The following is a 25924-nucleotide window of genomic DNA, read 5'->3' on the forward strand; positions in this document are numbered from 1 at the left end:
TAAACCTGCCATAGAGAGCCTTGACCAAAATGAAGATGACCCACTCTTTCTGTGAGCCAGCACAGCCTGTGTGTGGAGGGGGGGGGGTCTGAAAAAAAAAACAATTCACCTGAATTAGGGCCAGACTAGTTACCATAATTTTCTCACAATGCCATTGACAGTTTTTTCTATTGTCTCTTTTTGGTCCATTTAGATTGTTAATGTAGATTGTATACAAAAAAATGTTATGGTTAAAAATGTTAATGTGTTACTGTGACTTGTTGTAGGCTCCTAAGCAGTGTTGCCAACTCCTCAGTAAGGAAAGTAGCTATTGGCTGTCCTAAAAGTCGCTAAAATGCACACATTTTCCCCCTAAAATGACACAAAATGATTTTCTCTGTCACACACTCAGTCACAACACACGTGCCAAATCATTGTTGGCTGGCTGACAACAGCAGTAGTATGGGTTCGACGAGCCAAATTCAATGAATATAGTTGGTCACGAATGTTTGATCTTGAACAGAACTTATAACGTCAATCAACATGCCTCAATCAAAAATGTACAGAAAAGAGTGGGAGTCTGTACCTGAACAAATGTCAAATCATATTTTTTTTTTGCCTAGATGGCCAGTCAATTTGAGTAACGCCATTGTGTATTCTACGTAATGGCATGCCTCAATGGCATGACAACGTAATTTAGGAACTTTTAGCAACTAATCAACCTTCCTCTAGCAATTTACCCTGAAAATTAGTTGGCAACACTGAATGAGACCAACGTTGAGGAAGGTGGTCTTGATCGTGCTGTTGGGCCGGGACCAGCCCCGCTGAAAGCGCAGGTCTAGAGATGGTTAAAGTCCTGAAAGCAGGCAGGGGAGTTCCACTGTCTCATTCAAGAGCTTCGACTGTTTGGACAGGAATTCCGAAGTTACTTTCGTCTGGACCGAAGCCAGTTCGATCACCTGCTCCAGATGGTCGGAGCCAGGAACACCCGGATGGATACCAACTACCGGGAGTCCATCAGCCCAGTTGAACGCCTGGCGATTTGTCTCCGGTAAGCTACATTCTAGTACATTTTTTAAAGCCTTTGATACCATAATTGATTGATATTTGAATCATTGTTTTTATGTACAACCTAGCTAGCTTAAGGGCTCTCTAGTTAATAGTCCCTATATGACATCAGATGTACTTTTACAGAATGTTCATTTGGACTATAACTTTTCCCAAAGTTGGTTTATAATTTTTTTTAAATTATGCAATGTTAAGAAATGAAAAGAAAGTTGAGGTGCCTTCTGGCATGATGAAGTTAGGCTAGTCTTCTCCGGGACCCATTTATTGTTCAAGACAGTTAGTCATTCATTACACTCACATACTCTTAGGGAAAAAGGTTTCAAAATTGTCCTTCTGCTTTCCCCATAGGATAACCATTTTTGGTTCCAGGTATAACGCTTTGGGTAAAATGTTATACTTGGAACCAAAAAAGGGTTCTCCTATGGGGACAACCGGAGAACCCTTTTAAGTAGATAGTACCATTCTTTCTAAGAGTGGAGTTGGCCGAGGCTACAGTTTATTGATATAGTCAGACTGAATTGTACTGTTTCAAGGCATTGTTAATGATGGTTGATGAGTATTACAATATAATTAATAGAGCATAATAAACTGTAATGAGGTAGCTATATGAGTAGATAGATTGTGGGTGGAATTCAGGTTACATACACTATTGATCATTATTTAGAATTTGATTTCAGATTCTTGGCGACAGTGGACTCCTACAGGACCATAGGATTCAGCTTCCGAGTTGGACGGTCCACGGTGGCAGGCATTGTCCCCTCTGTGCCACAAGCCATTTGGGACTGTTTGGTTGGTGAATACATGCCTGTCCCCAAGGAGGAAGACTGGAGGACCATCGCTGCCGAGAACCTGGAGAGGTGGAATTTCCCCAACTGTCTTGGCTCCATTGACAGGAAACATGTAGTAATCCAGGCTCCACTGTGCTCAGGTTCACAATTCTACAACTACAAGGGTATATATTCAGTTGTACTCTTGGCTGTAGTAGATGCTATCTACTGTTTCCGTGTTGTTGGTGCTTACAGCAAGGGAAGTGATGGCGGGACCCTCCGGGACTCTGCCTTCAGCCAGGCACTTCAGGATGGCACCCTGGAGATTCCACCACCTGCATCACTCCCTGGGGCTGAAGACCCTGGACCTGTTCCCCACGTCTTCATCGGCGAAGAGGCATTTCCTTTAAGACCCAACCTCATGAGGCCCTATGCTGGATGCCAGCTGCCATTGCCAAAGCCTGTAATAATCTTTAACAAACGACTGTCCAGGGCAAGGTTAGTTGTTGAATGCGCCTTTGGTATTCTGTCAGCCCGGTGGAGAATGCTTGGTCTCAGCCCCTCAAATGTCGATGCCTGCTTGAAGGCCACATGTGTTTTCAAAAACTACCTGCGGAGGTCATTCCAGGAGCCGCTCCGGATGGAGATGGGTGCGCCAAGTGGTCACCTACCTGATGTCACCAGGGCAGGTGCCAACGACGCCCCCAGACAGGCACTCCAGGCGAGGGAGAAGCTGACCACCTACTTCTCATCGCCAGCAGGTGAATTCCCATGGCAGTATGCCGTGGAGTGAAACAGATCTTTTAAGTGCCCCATAAAAGGTTATTTTAAGAACCATCCACCATTGCCTATACAATTGCATTTCTTCCCCATCATTGTCTCTCTGTTTGGAAGCTATATTTAAGTGACATTTGGGAGTAAAGACTAGACCTTAACCACTTCCCTCTCCCATTAACATTAGTATTATACACACCTGGCATAGTACACCAGGTGAGCAGGAGCACTAATTAAAGTGATACGACAGTTAATATGATGAAAGGGTAAGCTAGGGTCCATACAAATACAGTTTACCACCATGTTCACTGGCACGACAAAATACAAGTGGAAAAAAAACAAGTTGGGAAGGGAATGTTTTTACTTTCATCTTGTCTTAGATCTGTAAAGGTGTAGGGAAGAAATAAGCAGATTAAGTCTAAATGAGATATTAATAAACAACTGAAACAACCGACTGAAAACATAAGTATTCAAGTACAGGAAAGAACATGATAGGTATGTGTGTTGTAAAAATGTTTAAAAAAAATAAAACTATTGAGTGTGCGTGTAAAAAATTAACGTGTAGCCTGTAATCTGTAAGAGAACAACAAGAGCATGTATTTTTGGCACAACTGCAGACAGATACAGGGACTACTCATAAAGCCTAGACTTACTGGGTGAACTTCAGACATGGCCATAAAGAGAGGGCAGGGCACTGGAAATCTGAGGTACAGAGAGGAGTGGAAGTGAGGTGTGTGTGTGTGTGTGTCTCTGAAAAAAGGAAAATTAATATGTAGCCATAACACAGCTAAACAAACAAATGGCCCCTGGACGTCGTGGACCAGTTGATGGAACATAACTTCACAAAAAGTTTCAACACCCTGGTTTTCAAGTGGTCTTAAATAAAAAAAATATTCACCTTTTAGTCTCGTAAGAAACCAACAAGAGCATCTGTGGTTGAGTTTCAATTCTGTCAATTCAGAAATCTAACAGTAATGAATGCTATCCTAAGACTTTATAAACAAATAAAAAAATAACAAAAGAAAATAACAAAAAAAGACTGACTGAATTTAAACTGAACTGACGTGTGTGAAAAGAAAGGTACAATGAGGGAGGTCAAAACAACAACCAGACTCCTCCTCTTCCTGTCCTTCCTGTGAGCTGGTCGGCTAAATTGACTCCATTTCTGAAAGGGAATAGAAAAACAACACATACAAGCTTAACATAACAGAACACCATAAAATATGAGATTCATATTAACTAAATACTGCTTGTGTAGTTAGAGGCATAAATATTGGAACAGTGCAGTAAAGTTGGTAATACTCACGTTTTACTCATGGAATTTGTATTTCAGATCAAAAGATGAATGACAGGCAAATATTTAGACAGCAAACTTGTTTTGGGATATTTTCTAACCTAGGAACAACAGCTATACATTTGCCTCATTAATAATTTGATCTGAAATACCAATTAGCCTACATGAGTATACTGTAAAAATGACCTACTTTACTTCACTGCCGCAACACTTATGACACTGCCTGTGATGTAGAGATTTTCTTTTTTACCATTGAACTTTGCTTCAAAAAGCAGCTGATACATTTTAACCTTGACTGCTGCTTTTCTTTGCTGAGGCAGCCTTTTCAGTGTTGGCACCAGGCTCATGGCAAAGAGGGTCTCTTCATTCTCCTTCCTGTGAGCATCAGGTTGGGCTGCATCCCTCTCGGCGGCTTGGTGGAGAGCCTCTGTTGAAATGAGTTGAGTGGATCTGGAGGCTGGTACCTCCGATGACGCCTGGTGTGACGTCGTTTCTCTCTCTGTTTCTCTCCACGGCCAAATTCTGTTCAAGGTCCTCGGTGGTCACTTCCGTGAGGTTCATCATCTCAGGTGGTCCTAGATCCAGAGGTGCTTTCTCCATTTCATCATCTTCCATGGCTGCACCGGTGGTGGTCATACTTGTGGATGATGTTGTAGAGGGTCCCGCTGCACCGGTGGAGGCGATGGTCACACTTGTAGATGACGTTGAGGGCCTTGATGCACCAGTGGGGACAACACTTGTGGATGGTGTAGTAGAGGGTCTGGCTGTGAGATTGCCACTTGTTGCCATAGGCACAATAAATGGATCCAGAAAAGAAAGAATGTAGCAGAAGCTCAAAGGCTGCTGGCCTGAAGCTGCTGACCCAGACCTCTTCTCTTTCTCTGACCTTCTCTCTCTCCGATGCCTGTCCCTGAGTCCTCTCCACTTAAAATCTTCTTCTACATAGACATGGACATAAGCCAAACCATTTATGCCAGCAGCATACCACCCTGCATACCACTGCTGGCTTGCTTCTGAAGCTATACTTCGAACTCGACAAGCTTCACAGCACCACATCTGCAGCTGTGATACACAAGCAGAAAGCAGCCTTTGCCAGGCATGGCATTGTAGAGACTTTAATATCTGACAATGGGCCCTGTTACAAATCAAATGAGTTTGAATCCTTCACAAAAGCATGGGAGTTCACACGTCACCACAAGCCCGAATTACCCTGAAAGTAATGGCCTTGCTGAAAAATCTGTGCAGATTGCTAAATACCTCATGGACAAAGCAAAAGCAGACAAGAGACCCCTACCTCAGTCTCCCTGAATACCGCAACACTCCAGTTGACAACTTTAAATCACCAGCCCAGCTGTTGATGAGCCGCAGACTTCGCTCAATCCTTCCCAGCACCAACCAGCAGCTGCAACCTGAGGTCGTCAGCTACAAGGAAATGCATAAAAAACGTGCACGGAGACAACAACAAAAGCGATACTACGACAGGTCAGCTAGACTAATGCCGCCACTGATCGACAGAGAGTCAGTTAGAATCCAGGAGCATGGCCTCTGGAAGCCAGCAGTCGTCATCCAGCCAGCTGACACTGAACGTTACATATCACATCCACACCGCAGAAGGAACGGTGTACCGCCGCAATCGTCGTCACCTACTGAACACAAAAGAACAACACACTGATGAGATGAACTGTTCCCCTGAAAGAGAACGTGATGGACTCAACACAAACACACACAGCACAACATACGCCATACTTTCCTGCAACACCACAAGAACTGTTGACTAACACAGAAGCATGCTCAGCATCATCGCACAAGGTCAGGAAGAGAGGTCAAGGCCAGAGCTGTCCTAGACCTGTGAAATGTCAAAGGGTGTAGGCGGATCGCTGCCCTAAATGAGTTCCAGACTGTAAACTTGTTATTGAAAGTTCACTTGAAATGCTTAGGTATTGTATTTGTTTGAAATGTTAAGATGTTATTTCTACAATGAAAGCTGAGTTGCTGAGAATCCCTTGTTTGAAAAGTATGTTGGATTATTGTTTCAGAGTCTGTTGATTCAGTTGGTGTAGTATGTAATATAAATGGTTACTTACCTTGAGTTCAAACTACACAGCATGTATCAAAAGAAACCCTTAGAATATGTTTTAAAAGAAGGGGGATGTAATATTCACGTGTAAATATACTGAATTGTAATTGGATGCATTTTACCCCCGTATCATAGTGTGCTATGATTGGTTAAGACCACCCAAATGGTTACGTGAACATGCCAGTTATAGCTAGCTAATAAAGAGCTACGTGAAGAAATATCCTGTAGTACTGCATTTTATTATTTTGTACAAAGTGTGCAAAACAAGACAAGCAGTTGTGCCAAAAAGACACGGTTTTGAGGATACTGTGAAAATGATTCTCCCCATGTGTCCAACCGCATGCGACCATCTGCAAAAGGTGCCTGCATCAATATAGTTGCCTGGCTGCGCAAAATGTTACGCAGCAGTGATGCAATGACTCAGTCGGTGTGTTCGAAGCGTAAGCGGCACTTTGCCGCTATCTAGTGTACATTCATTGTTACAGTGAAATGCTTACTTACAAGCCCTGATTAGGGGGCTGGAGTCTGACAATTTTTAGGGCTTTCCTCTGACACGTCAGCATGCTCTCGATGGTGCAGCAGTAGAAACTTTTGAGGATCTGAGGACCCATGCTAAATCTTTTCAGCCTCCTGAGGGGGGAATGGGTTTTGTCGTGTCCTTTTCACGACTGGCTTGGTGCGCTTGGACCATGTTAGTTTGTTGGTGATGTGGACACCAAGGAACTTGAAGCTCTCAACTTGTTCCACTACAGCCCTGTCGATAAGATTGCATGTTCTGTCTGTAGTCTTTTTATTCCTCACAAATATCGTCATTAATTCAGCAGAATTTGTTACATCTTCATCCCATAAGTATTGAAGGTAGCGTGATGTTACAGCTATGTTTAGACATGTGCAGTTCCACAACTGAGGTAAAATTATAACCCACCAAGCTAGACCTACCTGAAATATAAAAATACCAGGTAGCCTGTTGTGGCAAAGATGCATCCGTAGCAGATTGCTAAACAGTACCTTTATATGGATAGCCTAATAGTCCAGTCTCAAGTCGTCACATTTGTGACTTGTCAGACTCAAGTCCAAGTCATGTGACTCGAGTCCACAAATCTGCATGAAGTGCCTTATTTGGAAATCATAATTCATTCGAAAAACAGTTTCCATCAATTTGTCACAAAGAAAGTCTGACAAAATAAAAATCCTGTCCAACTAATTAAAATGTTGATCATAAACATTTTTCCTATATCTGCCCTTCATTACAAATGTCGCAATGATTATTTCTTTTTTGGACATTGATTTTATCGAATAAACCTGACGGGTATCCTTTCTAATAGAAAACACTGAATGCCTCTGTCTTGCCAGTAACAGAACTGGAGAGGTCAGGAGGACCATCGTTCTAAATTGTGGTTGGTGGTTTTAGCAACAGCTGTGCTAGACTGGTCGACATGGATGATAGTATGGATAGGGATGATGAAAGTCATGGACCTGGATGATCTGTGCTGAAAGGAAAAGTAAAAAGAAAGGCCATGATTTTAGCGCTGTTGACAGCAGTGGCACTTCTAATGTTGAAAACATGAACAGGGTGAAGGTAGTGAAAAACAAAGTAATGTGTTCGATAGGACCACGGAGTTCATCTACACCCTATTCGTTAAGAGATTGGTGCAGTCACATTAGCCTGGTTCATTCCCAGCTCTCAACAAGGAATCAGCCAAGAAGCTGCCCTGTTCAGGAGGCCGAACTGAATCTGCCCAGAATCAGACGTTTCCGTCTACCCGAGTTCAGCAGGCTTTGCTGGCATCTTACCAGAATCCTCCAAGAAGCAGCCCAATGCAAATTTAAATAAATGTATACAAAGTTACCAGATTGTCATTTTAAATATGACTATTTAAAAGGTGCAGAAAGTGAAAGCCTGTCAGTACTATTAATGTTTGAGAAGGTTAACTAAGAAAGTACCGATGGGACAAACTCTAACAGTGAAAGCCCATCTCCATTAAGGTTTTTCAAATGCCAAAGCATGGGACATGTAGCATGCATAATTTGGTGGAGGCCAGTCACAGAAAGAGGCTAGAAATGTAAAAAAAAAATCACTCTTAATGTCTTATGCAGAGGCTGCAAGGCAGATTGGTGGAATTATTAGGCAGTGTTATGTACACCTCTTGGAGAGAACACGCTACACTCAACTCCCCATGGAGTGAAAGAGGTATGTGATTGTAGGTGCGGGTAAGGATGACAGAGGCAGAGAATATTACCATTTACAGGGAACTTATTTCCTTAACACAGTAATGTGGGGGAAATGTGGACTGAAGCAAAGAAAGTAAAAGTTAAAGCCCCCCCCCCCCCCCCCCCCACCTGCCTACCCACTACTTACCTAACCTTTAAGCACCTCCTGGCACGCTAACCAAAATACAGGGGGTGGTCTGCCCAGGTCTTACCAACTGTGCATAGACATTAAATACTACAGGTTATGTATGTCCACAGGCCTTTTACTACTGTAGAAAATGTTGTTTCGGTCTAGACACAGATACGATACCTGTTCAGAAATCTTACTCTAACAAATGTGTCATGTCAAAGGACACCTTAATAGTTCATCTTATTGACTTCATAGCCTTCATTGGAATGGTTATCAACCTGACTGCGTTTGTGGAAAAACTAACTGCCAATTTGAAGATAATTTTGGAAGCAGCAACAGAGTTTGTAGGCAGTGCAGAATTTGGCAGATGTTACTGTCACCAAGATTGTTGATACGTTGACTCCAAATAATACTAATTATGGATTGTCTCAGTATGATGACAAGAGCTTTGGTTTTTGTTATCCTTCCATGGAATGCCAGTAGCCTTATTGCTAACGGTCAGAAGTTTAATATGTAATTGATTTAGAGATCAAACTTGACGTGATATGTGTTCAAGAAACATGGCTTAGACCACTTCTTGATTTTATTATTCCTGGTTATTGCTCAATCAGATCGGTCAACTGGACAGGGTGGTGGGTGTGCTACGTTCATAAGGGAAGGTCTTGCATATCGTAATATACCTGTCCTATCTGAATATTGTAACGATGTGCTCTGAGAGTCAGGAAGCAAGTTCAGGGAGTGTGTGTTTTAATAAATAAACACAACATAATACAAAATAAGAAACACGGACAACGCACAGATATGACACAGGAACAGAAACATTAACGCCTGGTAAGGAACTAAAGAGTGACATTTACAAGGAAGGTAATCAGGGTGGTGGAGTCCAGATGAGTCTGATGACGCGCAGGTGCGCGTAACGATGGTGACAAGTGTACTCCATAACAAGTGGCCTGGTGACCAAGAGGCCAGGCCCGTCAATCCTGCGGAGGTAGGGGAGCCCCTCGATCCTGGAGGCAGGGGAGCCTGACGATCTGGCTGAGACATGAAAGTCTGTAGCAGCTCTGCACACAAAAAAACACTCCCTGATCCTTCCTTTAGGTGAGGGGTTATTCTGAATCGATGTGCGCTGAGAGTCAGGAAGCAAATTCAGTGAGTGAGTGTTTTAATAAATAAACACAACCTACTACAAACTAAGCAACACAGAAACATTAACACTTAGGGAAGGAAGCAAAGGGAGTGACATATATATATATATATATATATATATATATATAGGGAAGGTAATCTGGGAGGTGATGGAGTCCATGTGAGACTGATGACGCTCAGGTCTGCGTAATGATGGTGACGGACGAGCAGCCTGGTGACCAAGAGGCCAGAGAGGGAGCACATGTGACAAATATGAATGTGTGATCTTGGAAATCTACAGTGCAGGTAGTAATATTAAGTTATTAACATTTTTACAACCCTTGTTGTCAACTATCTGTTGTGATGTTTGATGAAATACAGTGGGGCAAAAAAGTATTTAGTCAGCCACCAATTGTGCAAGTTCTCCCACTAAAAAATATGAGAAAGGCCTGTAATTTTCATCATAGGTACACTTCAACTATAACAGACAAAATGAGAAAAAAAATCCAGAAAATCACATTGTAGGATTTTTAATGAATTTATTTGCAAATTATGGTGGAAAATAAGTATTTGGTCACCTACAAACAAGCAAGATTTCTGGCTCTCACAGACCTGTAACTTCTTCTTTAAGATGCTCCTCTGTCCTCCACTCGTTACCTGTATTAATGGCACCTGTTTGAACTTGTTATCAGTATAAAAGACACCTGTCCACAACCTCAAACAGTCACACTCCAAACTCCACTATGGCCAAGACCAAAGAGCTGTCAAAGGAAACCAGAAACAAAATTGAGGACCTGCACCAGGCTGGGAAGACTGAATCTGTAATAGGTAAGCAGCTTGGTTTGAAGAAATCAACTGTGGGAGCAATTATTAGGAAATGGAAGACATACAAGACCACTGATAATCTCCCTCGATCTGGCGCTCCACGCAAGATCTCACCCCGTGGGGTCAAAATGATCACAAGAACGGTGAGCAAAAATCCCAGAACCACACGGGGGGACCTAGTGAATGACCTGCAGAGAGCTGGGACCAAAGTAACAAAGCCTACCATCAGTAACACACCACGCCGCCAGAGACTCAAATCCTGCAATGCCAGACGTGTTCCCCTGCTTAAGCCAGTACATGTCCAGGCCCGTCTGAAGTTTGCTAGAGAGCATTTGGATGATCCAGAAGAAGATTGGGAGAATGTCATATGGTCAGATACCAAAATATAACTTTTTGGTAAAAACTCAACTCATCGTGTTTGGGGGACAAAGAATGCTGAGTTGCATCCAAAGAACACCATACCTACTGTGAAGCATGGGGGTGGAAACATCATGTTTTGGGGCTGTTTTTCTGCAAAGGGACCAGGACGACTGATCCGTGTAAAGGAAAGAATGAATGGGGCCATGTATCGTGAGATTGAGTGAAAACCTCCTTCCATCAGCAAGGGCATTGAAGATGAAACGTGGCTGGGTCTTTCAGCGTGACAATGATCCCAAACACACCGCCCCGGGCAACAAAGGAGTGGCTTCGTTAGAAGCATTTCAAGGTCCTGGAGTGGCCTAGCCAGTCTCCAGATCTCAACCCCATAGAAAATCTTTGGAGGGAGTTGAAAGTCCGTGTTGCCCAGCAACAGCCCCAAAACATCACTGCTCTATTGGAGATCTGCATGGAGGAATGGGCCAAAATACCAGCAACAGTGTGTGAAAACCTTGTGAAGACTTACAGAAAACGTTTGACCTCTGTCATTGCCAACAAAGGGTATATAACAAAGTACTGAGATAAACTTTTGTTATTGACCAAATACTTATTTTCCACAATAATTTGCGAAAAAATTCATTAAAAATCCTACAATGTGATTTTCGGGATTTTTTCTCCTCATTTTTTCAGTCATAGTTGAAGTGTACCTATGATGAAAATTACAGGCCTCTCTCATCTTTTTAAGTGGGAGAACTTGCACAATTGGTGGCTGACTAAATACTTTTTTGCCCCACTGTATATGGAGAATTGGACTCTATGGAGCGATGGTGGGGTGACTTCAATGCACTTAGCAGTAGCACACATACACATAGTAGCACACATACAAATGCTAATGATACTATTGTAGAAGATATGATGGAAACAAGAGCATTAGTATGTCTTAATGATGGGTGTGGTATAAGAGTTGATGTTGTTAGAGGGGTTACATCCTGCCTGGACCTCACACTGGCTGTGTGTGAATGGAATGGAATGAATGATTCTACTGTTGGAAGTAAAGATTTCCCAATTTCGTGTACCATGTCCTTTGATGTTGCTATTCCAGATAGGGTATCATTCAGAAGATGGTGCTTTCGTGAAGCAGACTGGGGAAAGTTTTGCGTTCATTACGTAAAGACTGTAGGAGAGGCTGGTTGATGTACAGTATGTGCTGCCTCTGTGTGCTCTGATTTTGAGTGCTGTGAATTTATATGTACCAGTGAGTGAAGTGGGTGAGAAAATGATGGTGGCTCCAAGAGTGAAGAGTGAACTTAAGAGTGAACTCCAGCTATTCGAGAAAGATATAGGGCTTACAGAGTGTTGCATAGGAGTATGACTCCTGAGAATCTACTTGATTTCCAAAGGATGAGAGCTTTAGTATGTAGGGCGTACTAAAAGAGAAATGCATCGAGACAGTTCTGCTCTACAATAGGCAGGGATACTGAGCTGGGGGATGTATGGTCTATTTTGAAGAAGATGACTGAAAGAAGCAAGTCCACTCGAATTGCAATTTTGGTTGTGGGTCACAAAATGTCCGTAACTGATAAAGAAAAAGCTATCTTGTTGGGGAAGACATTCTCTAGGGTACATAATACATACATATAAGCGATGCATGTATGATATTTTAAATGTGCATGTTAATGTGTATAAGAAAAGGGATACTGTTGACGTCATTGGATGCTGTGTTTACCATTCATGAGACGCATTCAGCCTAAATAGGCTGTGGGTATACAGCCCCAGGTCATGATCAGTTATGCTATGTAATGTTTAAGCATCTACCTGATGAGGTCATGCATGTTCCCCAGGGATTATTTAATACTATTTGGGGGGGGGGGGGGTTATACCTCCTGGTTGGAAACGTGCAGTTATGTGACCTTTTGTAAAGCTTGGTAAGGTCCCTTCATGTGCTAATAGTTATAGACCAATAGCACTGACTTCTAACTGATGGAAAAGATGATTGTTATATTTCCTGGAACATAGAGGTTTATTGAGTCAATGTCAAAGTGGATTCCGTAAAGCTAGATCTACTTTGGATGCATTTGTAAAAGTGAGCAATTGTCGGAGAGAGCCTTGTTTATTCTCTATTTGGTTAAGTCAGGGTGCAACTTGGGTGGGCAAATCTGTGTTTCTATTTCTTTGTTGGTCCGTATGGTTCCCAATCAGAGGCAACTGTTTATCGTTGTCTCTGATTGGGGATCATACTTAGGCAGCCCTTTTTCCCACCTTAGATTGTGGGATCTTGTGTTTGCATAGTTGCTGTCTAGCCTTGCAGAACGTTACGTTTGGTTTTGTATTTTATTGTTTTGTCGTAGTTCAGTATTAAAAATCATGAACACTTTCCACGCTGCGCTTTGGTCTCATTCATCTAACGACGGACGTAACAGAAGATCCCACCACAAACGGACCAAGCAGCCTGGTCAGGAGGAGAGGACACGATGGAAACCCGAGATGCAGCCCCGGGGACAGATGACGAGGGCGTCGGTGCTGAGGGGTGTGTCCGAGACTGAGGAGGAATTCTTGGACCGTTTGAGCGAGGAGTGGTGAGCAGTGGAGAGGGACGAAAGAGTTTGGAAGGGTTGGAGTCTGGAGCAAGACAGTCGCTTTGAGGAGCGTGTGACCCTTCAGGCACCATGCTTTGCCGTTACACGTACTGTGTCTCCAGTACGCATCCACAGCCCGGTGCGCTCTGTACCAGCTCCCCGCATTTGCCGTGCTAGAGTAGGCATTCAGCCAAGACGAATTGTGCCGGCTCAGCGCTCCTGGTCTCCGGTGCGTCTCTTCAACCCAGGATATCCTGCCCCAGCTCTGCGCACTGTATCTCACACAACCCAGTGCGTCCTGTGCCAGCGCCCCGCAGTTGCCGGGCTAGGGCGAGCATCCAGCCAGGACGGGTTGTGCCAGCTCTGCGCTCCAGACCTCTGGTGCGTCTCCACGGCCCAGTATATCCTGTGCCAGCTCCACGCACCCGGTCTCCTGTGCGCCTCTCCAGCCCGGTGCGTCGTGTGACAGCTCTACGCAACCGGCCTCCAGTGATGATCCCATGGCACGAAGCCTCCAGTGATAATCCATGGCCGAAGCCACCAGTGATGATCCATGGCACGAAGCCTCCAGTGGTGATCCATGGCCCGAAGCCTCCAGTGGTGATCCATGGCCCGAAGCCTCCAGTGGTGATCCATGGCCCGAAGCCTCCAGTGGTGATCCATGGCACGAAGCCACCAGTGATGATCCATGGCACGAAGCCTCCAGTGGTGATCAATGGCCCGAAGCCTCCAGTGGTGATCCATGGCAAGAAGCCTCCAGTGGTGATCCATGGCCCGAAGCCTCCAGTGGTGATCCATGGCAAGAAGCCTCCAGTGGTGATCCATGGCCCGAAGCCTCCAGTGGTGATCCATGGCCCGAAGCCTCCAGTGGTGATCCATGGCCCGAAGCCTCCAGTGGTGATCCATGGCCCAAAGCCTCCAGTGATGATCCATGGCATGAAGCATGCAGTAATGATTTATGGCACGAAGCCTCCAGGGACGGTCTGCAGTCCAGAGCCTCCAGCGACGGTCTGCAGTCCAGAGCCTCCAGCGACGGTCTGCAGTCCAGAGCCTTCAGCAACGGTCTGCAGCCTAGAGCATTCAGCGGGGGTCCCCAGTCCAGAGCCGCCTGCGAGGGTCCCCAGTCCGGAGCCTCCAGCAATGGTCCCCAGTCCGGAGCTTCCAGAGACAGTTCCCAGTCCGGAGTCCGCGACGACGATCTATGGTCCGGAGTCCCCGGCGACTATCCCCGCACCAGAGGCGCCACCAAAGTGGGGGGAGCCTCAAGCGGAGCGAGGTCTGCATCCCGCACAGGAACCTCCACCGAGATGAGATGCTCACACAGACCCTCCCCTATACGTCCAGGTTTGCTGCCGGAGTCCGCACCTTTGGGGGTGTACTGTCACGCCCTGACCTTAGGGAGCGTTGTTTATTATCTATTTGGTTAGGTCAGGGTGTGACTTGGGTGGGAAAATCTATGTTTCTCTTTCTTTGTTGGCCTAGTATGGTTCCCAATCAGAGGCAGCTGTTTATCGTTGTCTCTGATTGGGGATCATACTTAGGCAGCCATTTTTCCCCACCTTAGATTGTGGGATCTTGTTTTTGCATGGTTGCTGTCGAGCCCTGTTTTGGTCTCATTCATCTAACGACAGACGTAACAGCAATGAAGTTGAAAAAACAAATGGCTACTGTCTTTTTGTACATTGAAAAGGTTTATGACTCTATGTGGAGAGAAGGCCTAATAATTAAGATGGAAAGACTTGGTATTGGTGGGAGATTATATAACTGTTTTCTTTATTTTTCTAGCTAAAATAGGATCCATTTTATCTGATGCCTATGGAGTTGACAATGTTATTCCTCAAGGCAGCGTTATCACTATTTTACATCGCTGCTACTCTCTATTATAAGTGATGCACCGATATTACATTTTTGGCCGATACCGATATCTGATAATTTCCTTGCCAAAAAAAACCTATACTGAAAGCCGATATTTAACATTTTAGCGGCCTTTTAAGCATTCTAATACAGTTAAATAGTTAACACACAAACATGGACACAGCAGTCTAAGGCACTGCATCTCAGTGCAAGAGGCATCATTACAGTCCCTGTTTCGAATCCAGGCTGTATCACATCCGGCAGTGATTGGGAATCCCATAGGGCGCTGCACAATCGGCCCAGTGTTGTCTGGGCCATCATTATAAATAAGAATTTGTTCCTAACTGACTTGCCTAGTTAAATAAAGATAACACACACACACCACCTGACCAAAAACATATTTTGTTGGCATTTACATATGTCCCAATTACCAGTAAAACATAATCAAAACCTATTTATTTCACTTACTTGCTGTGCTGTTTTGTTGTTCATTTGTTCAGTCGTTTCTTTGGTAAAGACTGCCACTCCCCCAACTTTGGAAGATCTGTCTTGCCGAAAAATGTTGTAATCAGAAAGGTTAACATCAGTATCCTTAACCACATCTCAGTAATGAACAACACATCTGGATTGGAGCTGTGAACCCACACTTCCAAATGATCCAGTTTAGGTAATAACCTTATTGTGTTAACGTGCAGAAACCCAGGCTTTTACGAGAGCAGAAATCAGTGAAGGAGATATCAGAGCACTAGTCAGAATTGGGGTTAGCAACAGTAGATGGGCCAGGGTGTACATGCACATTTCCAGATATCATCAACAGTAATACAATCAAGGCACGGCAGAGTACAGGGAGAGCTCTGCAGTGCTGATTTATGACATCTGCATGTGCATCAGATGGCAACAAGATCATATAGTACCGCATTTCCATCAGGTAACATGAATACAAATCCGGCGAGTGGTGGTTAGAATAGGATGGAAGGCCTAAAGTCTGTTTAACCAATAGAGAGTCAGAGTCCCGAATGTGGGAACAAACAGTCTGTCCCACAGTTGAGTAAAGAAAGTTAGTAGTCAAATAGCAAAATGCACAAGAAAAAAAAATATATATATATAATGACTTGGGGCTAGCTATAGAGTCACTCACCCCAACAGTGGGTGTGTGCTGGAGCCGAGCAAAAGCTCAGGAAAGAGGGGTGAGTGTGGTGGGGGTACCTGTACCAGACGGGGAGACAAGCCAGGGCAGACGGTGAACAGATCGCCAGGTGGAATCCAAGTAGCAGTGCAGCAGGCAACAGAAGTAGGTGTCACACCCACTTGGGAGAAGCTTTTATTTCTGGAGGCAGGTTTCTTGTAGAAAATGCCAGTGAATGGTCTTTGAACAGCAGGAGAGGGATTCAGAGGATGCTTCAAAGACTCCTGTCACTTGTTGGGCCCAAAGGCTTCAACACATTTTACGTCACACCTTAGTGCTAATTGAAGTTGTGTCTGGTCTGTCCTTACAAGCCTGGGAGCCTTAACTCAGCTTTCAGTCCCTGTAAAATATATAATTGTAATGTACTTTATTTATTTATTTTAAATTTTTGGCTTTCAAAAAAATAGCATCAGACCAAACACTACTCACAGTTCCAGGTTGGATGGTGTTCTCAGGTCTCTGCTGTTGTAGAGCACCCTCCATATAGCTTGGAAAAAGGAAACCTTGGAAGCAGTAATCTCTCCGGTTAATTTTGGTTCAACAAAGGCAAACATGTCATATTCCCCTCAAGCCAGATGAAGTAGTTCTTGCTAAACATTACCTCTCAAAAAAATAAAGATGCTATGCCACTTCTGACACGTCCTGTGTGGATAAACTGTTAGACCATGATATGTTCCCGTTACTGAAAGCAATCATACAAGATGCACTGACCATCCGAGTTAGCAGCTGTGAGAGATCTTTCAGTGCATTAAGACGTCTACATATCTGGTTTAGAGCCCATCATGACAATTGCCAAAGATATACAGTTGAAGTCGGAGGTTTACATACACTTCTGACCCACTGGGAATGTGATGAAATAAATAAAAGCTGAAATAAATCATTCGCTCTACTATTATTCTGACATTTCGCATTCTTAAAATAAAGTGGTGATCCTAACTGACCTAAGTCAGGGAATCTTTACTCTGATTAAATGTCAGCAATTGTGAAAAACTGAGTTTAAATTTATTTGGCTAAGGTGTATTTAAACTTCCGACTTCAACTGTATATACTAACACACTTGGGAAAGAGTCATTGACAGGTTTGCACCGACAGTTTCATTTTGTTTCATTTCTAATCTTTATGGATGGACTAACATCCTAGTGTTGTGTAATATAACTCGCAAACATTGTGACTATTTAGTTGGAGAAAGGATAATATGTATGTGAAAGGATTGTATGTGTGTAAAATTGTGAAGTGTTGTTACTGCAGTGGGGTCGGAAGGGGTGTTTTTGTGTAATTAAATAGGTAGAAATATTGTCCTGTAGCTATTTGACCTTGGAAACTGTGATGTGTTACCACAAATAGTACAAAATCATGATTTGTAAGAGTGTTTGGTGCCTGCGTTTCTACATGCTGATTCCTTCCAAACCACTGTTGTGACGTCACTATCATTAATGTGATGACGGCTATTTATCGAATAATTGCCTACTACATTTAGAATTAGAATTTGGGGCACCACAGGAAAAGTTGTTTACAGAGTTACTATCTCCTGACTTTTTTAAATTTATTTTACCTTTATTTAACCAGGCAAGTCAGTTAAGAACAAATTCTTATTTTCAATGACGGCCTAGGAACAGTGGGTTAACTGCCTGTTCAGGGGCAGAACAACAGATTTGTTCCTTGTCAGCTCGGGGGTTTGAACTCGCAACCTTCCGGTTACTAGTCCAACGCTCTAACCACTAGGCTCCTGATTTAAACTCTAAAGATCTAAAAATATTTCTTACATTTAATAACAGTCAATTATGAAGTATGACCTCATCAGTCTCATTCTGAACATCACAGTATTCCTGGATCCGCAAGAACCCTAAGCTAAGTGATGAATCAGCAATACACAAATTGGCTTATTTATTTACTAACTAAATAACCACAGAAATGCATAAACACACACACAGTATAGGTTATTGATTATTAACATAATGCAATGAAAACAGGTCCCTAGTGGACTAACAAAAGCATGACCATTTGGTTACCCAATGGAAAGGGAGGGGTGGTAATGAGAGAGGGAGAAACAAAGAGAGTCAACATACCATACATACATTTGGAAGCTGCGCTCATGGGTATATGAATATAAGCACTGTAACAACCGCTCATTCGGATTAGAAATGCAATATATATGTATGCATAGATGCCTTTGTCTGTTGTCTCTCTGTTGAAACCTTTATCAGTCTATGGGGAGTAGTTTGATGTAAGTCTCTGGTTGTCCACCAGAGGTCACAATGTCCTTCTTATTTGTAGGTTTCTTTGTGTGGGTGCAATAATTGAATAATATAGATTTCTAAATGTATTTTTGTATGTAGCTTTATTAACTCAATTATATATATATTGTTTTTACATTGTTTGCAAACTGATATGTTACACGAATTAATGTACTGAAATAAGTAGGACATGTGACATAGAGAGTTGTCTATTCATAGTATGAGGCTAGTTTAACGTCTCTCCATTGAAACATGCGGTTGATGTCAACAAACCTACTTCCAAAATAGATTACAGTAATGAGATGTATCCACCAATCCAAATAAATGGTAGGTTGGAGCTCGACAACCCGTCGTGCCACTTTGTGGAGAACGACTCTCATTGTTAGGGCGGAGAGACATGTATCTTGTCGGTATATCCATAATCTTTGGTTTAATGAAGCTTTTTTTTTTTTACATAAGTTCCGGGTAGCACGGTTTCCGTTTTGTCCGGGGAATGTTGATAGTGGGGCACCATCTGCATTTGTGCAGAAACTAGCTGTCTCATACACATGCTTACTTATTTCAAGCGTTTTTTTCCACAGAATTACACTAACTAACATAAATGAGTTGTAAAGGAGACTCGAATGACTCTCCTTCCAAACGCAAAGTTGTGTATGTCTATAGTCCTCAATACACCGAGACATGCGACTCGCTATCAAAAGTCCCCAACCGGGTGAGTTGAATGGGTACGCTAGCTAGCTATGGATGCTCGCCAGAGAGGCAATACCTTGGTCATTATTTACACGTACTGAACGATTTTTGTTTACTCCGTGTCTCTAGGCAAGTATGGTGCATTCACTCATAGAAGCTTATGGTTTACTTCAACACATGAGGTAAGTTAACTTTGCATGTTTGTCAAAAATAAGGGATTGAGCTAGCTAACGTTAGCTCTGGCAGGGCGTTGTTCTGTTGCCCTCTACTCTCGCACTGGGTAAGTTTGTTAAATGATTGACTAGACTGTAGAATGCTGTATGGAGTGCACTTGTTGTCATTTTTCCAAAATGGGAAACAAACAACTTTTACCCCCAGTCTAGCGCTGGCCAACGCGCATTATATTAGCATGCAGCTCGAAGTGCAGAACGCATGCTTATGGACCAGAGCTAGTGCGCTGTCTAACTATTTTGGCTAACGTTAGCTAAGCCATTTCCTTTGTTTAACCAACTGAACTTGGTACTTGTTTTACCTACATTATATGGACATTTGAGAAGTTATTGCTATTATTTTCGGTTAGAATAAATCAACTAGTTAAATAGCTAACCTTACCATCCTGCTCCAATGCCAGTCCACATTCTGAACTCTATCTACAGTTCTCGAACAATATGGATTAGAATCCTGTAAAGTAACTAAATACAAACTTAAGAACAGTCCTTCAGTATCTATGGTCCGTTCATTCTTTCAGTGTTGTGAAGCCTCGTGTTGCGACCATTGAGGAGATGGCCAAGTTCCACACAGACGCCTACCTGGAGCACCTCCACAAAATCAGCCAGGATGGAGACAATGATGACCCCCAGTCCGGGGACTTTGGCCTGGGTAAGAGGAGAGGGAAGAGCAGGATCTCTTTTACTTACGTTGACACACATCAATCCAATGTATTTATAAAGCCCCTTTTTTATATAAACAATTGACACAAAGTGCTTATACAGAAACCCAGCCTAAAATGCCAAAGAGCAAGCAATGCAGAAATAGAAGCACGGAGGCTAGGAAAAACTCATTAGAAAGGCAGAAACCTAGAGGAAACAGGCTCTGAGGGGTGGCCAGTCCTCTTCACGGCTGTGCTGAGTGGAGTTTGGAAGAGTACATGGCCATTAAGGCTATATAGTTTTTCCAAGATGACCAGCAGGCTCAAGAGAGGAGAGGAGGGGATTGAGAGAAGGGGGGGGTTGAGGGGGAGAGAGGAAAGTACATAGTCAATGGTAGGCTTCAAGGGGACTTCTACAGTAGATTAACCTATAGCTCATCTCTTGGCAGTAGTACTGTAGACTACTGTAGACTACTACTGACCTCAACCGAGAGTTTCTGAGCATTCAGTCAGCCCACTGACACCCTTAACAGATCACAGCAAAATCAGTCTACTTAAACAGAACAATACTCAATCATGAGGCATCAAAGCCAAAGGAACGGAAAAATATTAATAAATTCTATAGATGGAAGGAAAGTAGTGTAGAAACTTAATAAGAAACGAATAGGCAAGAACAAATTCAATCCCTTCTAGACAATTTTCTGGACAAAATGTTTCACTGTAAGAGTGAAGGTGTAGACCTTGCAGTATAAAACCTAAACGACTCCTGAGTGGCACGTCGGTCTAAGGCACTGCATCGCAGTGTTAGCTGTGCCACAAGAGATTCTGGGTTTTGGGTCCAGGCTCTTCTTTGAAATGTTTCTAAAAAAATCCCCTATGGGGAAAAAATAAATGGTAGAAAAACAATTGGAACCATTTCCCTGTTTGACCCCCTAGGTTTTATGGGTATTATGACGCCTCCACTGTGGGGGTCTGTAAGGAGGCCTGCGTCTTGTGACCGTAGTGTACCTGTAGGTATGAATGACGGGACCAAATTGGAGAGAGATGTAAGAATATGTCCATGTAATGCTTTGTAGGTTAACAGTTTAACTTTGAAATCAATGACTGAGAGGGAAGTGGGAGAGTACATTCATGCAATGGTCTCATGCTAGCAGTAGAGGGTGCTCTAAATCTGGAAAAGAAAACGACACACCACCGGGCGAAAGGTTTACACGGCTGTTTTTGGCAACGCAATATGGTTACATAATCAATTTACATTAGAAAACCTCCATTGATGCTTAAATATATACAAGTGACAGATTGGCATTCCTACTGACAGAAGACACTTCACCCCATATGTGTCTTTCAGAATTAAGATTTTGGGTGAATCTCAATAGTAAATATCAACCATGGGTGAATCTCATTTGTTTTTCCTTTATTGTATTGGTTCCCTGTGTCCTCTCTCCTTGTCTCCTCAAAGCCCATTGGCGCAGAAGATCTTATGTGTTTTGAGAGGGAGGTGAGGACATGAGGAATCAAGGAAATAGAATTTAGATTCTCCCTAGGTCAACATGTTATCAACACTCTAGGGCTGTGGGTGGGAGACAGGAATGATGCAACCCCTTTCTGTTGTTATTTAATGGGTTAACACTCCTCTTCTGCTAACCTTTCTATTCTAAAAACGTCTTAATCTCACCTTATCGCCATCTTTCCATTGATCCCTCCCTCCCTTCACCACCTTTCCTTTTCATTGTCTCTATTTATCTTCTGCTTCCTCCCTTTGTTTCTTCTCCACAGCTCTGTCTGGTTCTCTCTCTCGCTCTCTCTCCATATTATGTCTATATACAGTGTTTAACGATGTGCAAGTAAAGTACAAAAGCGAAAATAAATATGGGTTCTATTTGCAATGGTGTTTGTTCTTCACTGTTGCCCTTTTCTTGTGGCGAATGTTCACAAATATTTCTGCGGTGATGGCACACTGGTATTTCAACCAGTAGATATGGGAGTTTATCATAATTGGGTTTGTTTTCAAATTCCTTGTGGGTCTGTGTAATCTGAGGGAGATGTCTCTCTAATATGGTCAAACATTTGGCAAGAGGTTAGGGAGTGCAACTCAGTTTCCACCTCGTTTTTGTGGGCAGTATGCACATAGCCTGTCTCCTCTTGAGAGCCAGGTCTGCCTACGGCGGCCTTTCTCAATAGCAAGGCTATGCTCACGGAGTCTGTACATAGTAAAAGCTTTCCTTAAGTTTGGGTCAGTCACAGTGGTCAGGTATTCTGCCACTGTGTACTCTCTGTTTAGGGCCAAATAGCATTCTAGTTTGATCTGTTTTTTTGTTGATTCTTTCCAATGTGTCAAGTAATTATCTTTTTGTACCTCATGATTTGGTTAGGCCTAATTGTTGCTGTCCTGGGGCTCTGTGCGGTCTGTTTGTGAACAGATCCCCAGGACCAGCTTGTTTAGGGGACTATTCTCCAGGTTCATCTCTCTGTAGGTGATGGCTTCGTTATAGAAAGTTTGGGAATAACTTTCTTTTAGGTGGTTGTAGAATTTAACGGCTCTTTTCTGGATTTTGATAATTACCGTGATCGCCCTAATTCTGCTCTACATGCTTTATTTGATGTTTTATGTTGTTTGCAGAAGTCTGCATGCAGACTCTCAATTTGATGTTTCTCCCATTTTTTTTTTTGTGAATTCTTGATTGGTGAGCGGACCCCAGACCTCACAACCATAAAAGGCAATGGGTTCTATAACGGATTAAAGTATTTTAAGCCAGATCCTAATTGGTATGTCAGATTTTGTTCCTTTTGATGGCATAGAAGGCCCTTCTTACCTTGTCTCTCAGCTCGTTCACAGCTTTGTGGAAGTTACCTGTGGCGCTGATGTTTAGGCCGAGGTATGTATCTTTTTTTTTGTGTGTGCTCTAGGGCAGTGGTTCCCAAACTTTTAATGTCCCGTACCCATTCAAACATTCAACCTCCAGCTGCATACCCCCTCTAGCACCAGGGTCAGTGCCCTCTCAAATGTTGTTTTTTGCCATCATTGTAAGCCTGCCACACACACACACTATACAACACATTTATTACTCATAAGAATGAGTGTGAGTTTTTGTCACAACCCGACTCATGGGAAGTGATAGAGCTCTTATAGGACCAGGGCACAAATAATAAAAACCAAGTTTTGCTCTTTATTTAGCCATCTTACATAAACTTATTTGTTCATTGAATATTGTGAATAACTCACCACAAGTTAATGAGAAGGGTGTGCTTGAAAGGATGCACGTAACTTGCAATGTTGGGTTGCATTGGTGAGAGTCTGTCTTAAATAACTTTCCACACAATCTATGCCTGTATTTAGTTTTCATGCGAGTGAGGGCCAGGAATCCACTCTCACATAGGTACGTGGTTGCAAAGGGCGTCAGTGTCTTAAAAGCGCGATTTGCCAAGGCAGGATACTCTGAGCTCAGCCCAATCCAGAAATCTGTCAGTGGCTTCTGACTTAAATTCAATTTTCACAGGACCGCTTGTTGCAATTTTGATGAGGCTCTCTTGTTCAGATATCGTTAAGTCTTGCACTGTCAGGGCAATTATGAAAAGGAAAAAAAAGAAGATATGGAATAGTTGAAAACCTCACGGGTAGAGGACGCAAATACATTTTGCCCCCCAGGATAGGGAGGAGGGTGGTGAGAAGCAACAAAATCCCCAAGAATTACTGAAAGAATTGCAGGCCTTGGTGGTGTCTTTGGAAGGGCTGCCACCTCCACAACCACAGGCTCTTTGGAAGGGCTGCCAGAAGAAAGTTGCTTCTGACCCCAAGACACAGAAGCAAGCGCTTGGAGTTTGCCAAGTGTTTTTTAAATTATGACTGGAAGAAGGCGCTCTGGTCAGATAAGACCAAAATTGAACGTTTTGGTCAGATACAGCATCTTTATGTTTGGCGTCGAAACAGAGATGCATACAAGGAGAGGCACCTCATACACACGGTGAAATATTGAAATATGGTGGTGGGTCATTGATGTTTTGGGGCTGTTTTTAATTCTAGAGGTCCAGGGGCACTGGTTAAGATTGATGGCATAATGAATTCCAACAAGTATCAGGACATTTTAGCTGACAATCTTTTTAACTTTTTAAAATGTATTTAACCAGGTAGGATAGTTGAGAACAAGTTCTCATTTACAACTGCGACCTGGCCAAGATAAAGCATAGCAGTGTGAACAGACAACACAGTTACACATGGAGTAAACAATAAACAAATCAATAACACCGTGGGGGAAAAAAGAGTCTATATACATTTTGTGCAAAAGGCATGAGGAGGTAGGCGAATAATTACAATTTAGCAGATTAACATTGGAGGGATAAATGATCAGATGGTCATGTGCAGGTAGAGATACTGGTGTGCAAAAGAGCAGAAAAGTAAATAAATAAAAACAGTATGGGGATGAGGTAGGTAAATTGGATGGACTATGTACAGCTGCAGCGATCGGTTAGCTGCTCAGATAGCAGATATTTGAAGTTGGTGAGGGAGATAAAAGTCTCCAACTTCAGTGATTTTTGCAATTCGTTCCAGTCACAGGCAGCAGAGAACTGGAAGGAAAGACGGCCAAATGAGGTGTTGGCTTTAGGGATGATCAGTGAGATAAACCTGCTGGAGCGTGTGCTACGGGTGGGTGTTGCCATCGTGACCAGTGAACTGAGATAAGGCGGAGCTTTACCTAGCATGGACTTGTAGATGACCTGGAGCCAGTGGGTCTGGCGACGAATATGTAGCGAGGGCCAGCCGACTAGAGCATACAGGTCGCAGTGGTGGGTGGTATAAGGTGCTTTAGTGACAAACCGGATGGCACTGTGATAAACTGCATCCAGTTTGTAGAGTATTGGAAGCTATTTTGTAGATGACATCGCCGAAGTCGAGGATCGGTAGGATAGTCAGTTTTACTAGGGTAAGTTTGGCGGCGTGAGTGAAGGAGGCTTTGTTGCAAAATAGAAAGCCGATTCTAGATTTGATTTTGGATTGGAGATGTTTGATATGAGTCTGGAAGGAGAGTTTACAGTCTAGACAGACACCTAAGTACTTATAGATGTCCACATATTCTAGGTCGGAACCATCCAGGGTGATGATGTTGGCCGAGGTTGGAGTAGCCAGGAGGAAGGCATGGCCAGCCATTGAGAAATGCTTGTTGAAGTTTTTGATAATCATGGATTTATCGGTGGTGACCGTGTTACCTAGCCTCGGTGCAGTGGGCAGCTGGGAGGAGGTGCTCTTGTTCTCCATGGACTTTACAGTGTCCCAGAACTTTTTGGAGTTAGAGCTACAGGATGCAAATTTCTGCTTGAAAAAGCTGGCCTTTGCTTTCCTGACTGACTGCGTGTATTGGTTCCTGACTTCCCTGAACAGTTGTATATCGCGGGGACTATTCGATGCTATTGCAGTCCGCCACAGGATGTTTTTGTGCTGGTCGAGGGCAGTCAGGTCTGGAGTGAACCAGGGGCTATATCTGTTCTTAGTTCTGCATTTTTTTGAACGGAGCATGCTTATCTAAGATGGTGAGGAAGTTAGTTTTAAAGAATGACCAGGCATCCTCAGGATACCCGGGCCAGGTCGATTAGAAAGGCCTGCTCGCAGAAGTGTTTTAGTGAGCGTTTGACAGTGATTCGGGGTGGTTGTTTGACTGCGGACCCGTAGCGGATACAGGCAGTGAGGCAGTGATCGCTAAGATCCTGATTGAAGACAGCGGAGGTGTATTTGGAAGGCCAGTTGGTCAGGATAACATCTATGAGGGTGACCTTGTTTACAGATTTAGGGTTGTACCTGGTGGGTTCCTTGATGATTTGTGTGAGACTGAGGGCATCTAGCTTAGATTTTTTTGAACTGCCGGGGTGTTAAGCATATCTGATTGCCTCTGCCAGAAGGCTGGGACTTGGCCATAGGT

The 25924-nt window shown here is 43.3% G+C and overlaps 2 protein-coding genes across 2 annotated transcripts in view; both read left to right on the forward strand.

The window, feature by feature from the left end:
* Positions 1-965: 965 nt before the first annotated feature.
* LOC135515346 (uncharacterized) lies at positions 966-2653 on the forward strand. The gene is made up of 2 exons (XM_064939020.1): positions 966-1030; positions 1725-2653. Exons 1-2 carry the CDS (start codon positions 972-974, stop codon positions 2605-2607), a joined length of 942 nt encoding a protein of 313 aa, XP_064795092.1. The 5' UTR covers positions 966-971; the 3' UTR covers positions 2608-2653.
* Positions 2654-18940: 16287 nt separating this feature from the next.
* The window catches only part of hdac8 (histone deacetylase 8), a 37104-nt gene continuing 30120 nt past the window's right edge, over positions 18941-25924 (forward strand). The window contains exons 1-3 of the mRNA XM_064940131.1: positions 18941-19169; positions 19277-19329; positions 19896-20026. Coding sequence (XP_064796203.1) covers positions 19059-19169; positions 19277-19329; positions 19896-20026 — 295 coding nt within the window. The 5' untranslated portion in view covers positions 18941-19058. The remainder of the gene's footprint in view (positions 19170-19276; positions 19330-19895; positions 20027-25924) is intronic.

Source organism: Oncorhynchus masou, chromosome 27 (assembly GCF_036934945.1).
Source record: "Oncorhynchus masou masou isolate Uvic2021 chromosome 27, UVic_Omas_1.1, whole genome shotgun sequence".
NCBI classification, from domain to species: domain Eukaryota; kingdom Metazoa; phylum Chordata; class Actinopteri; order Salmoniformes; family Salmonidae; genus Oncorhynchus; species Oncorhynchus masou.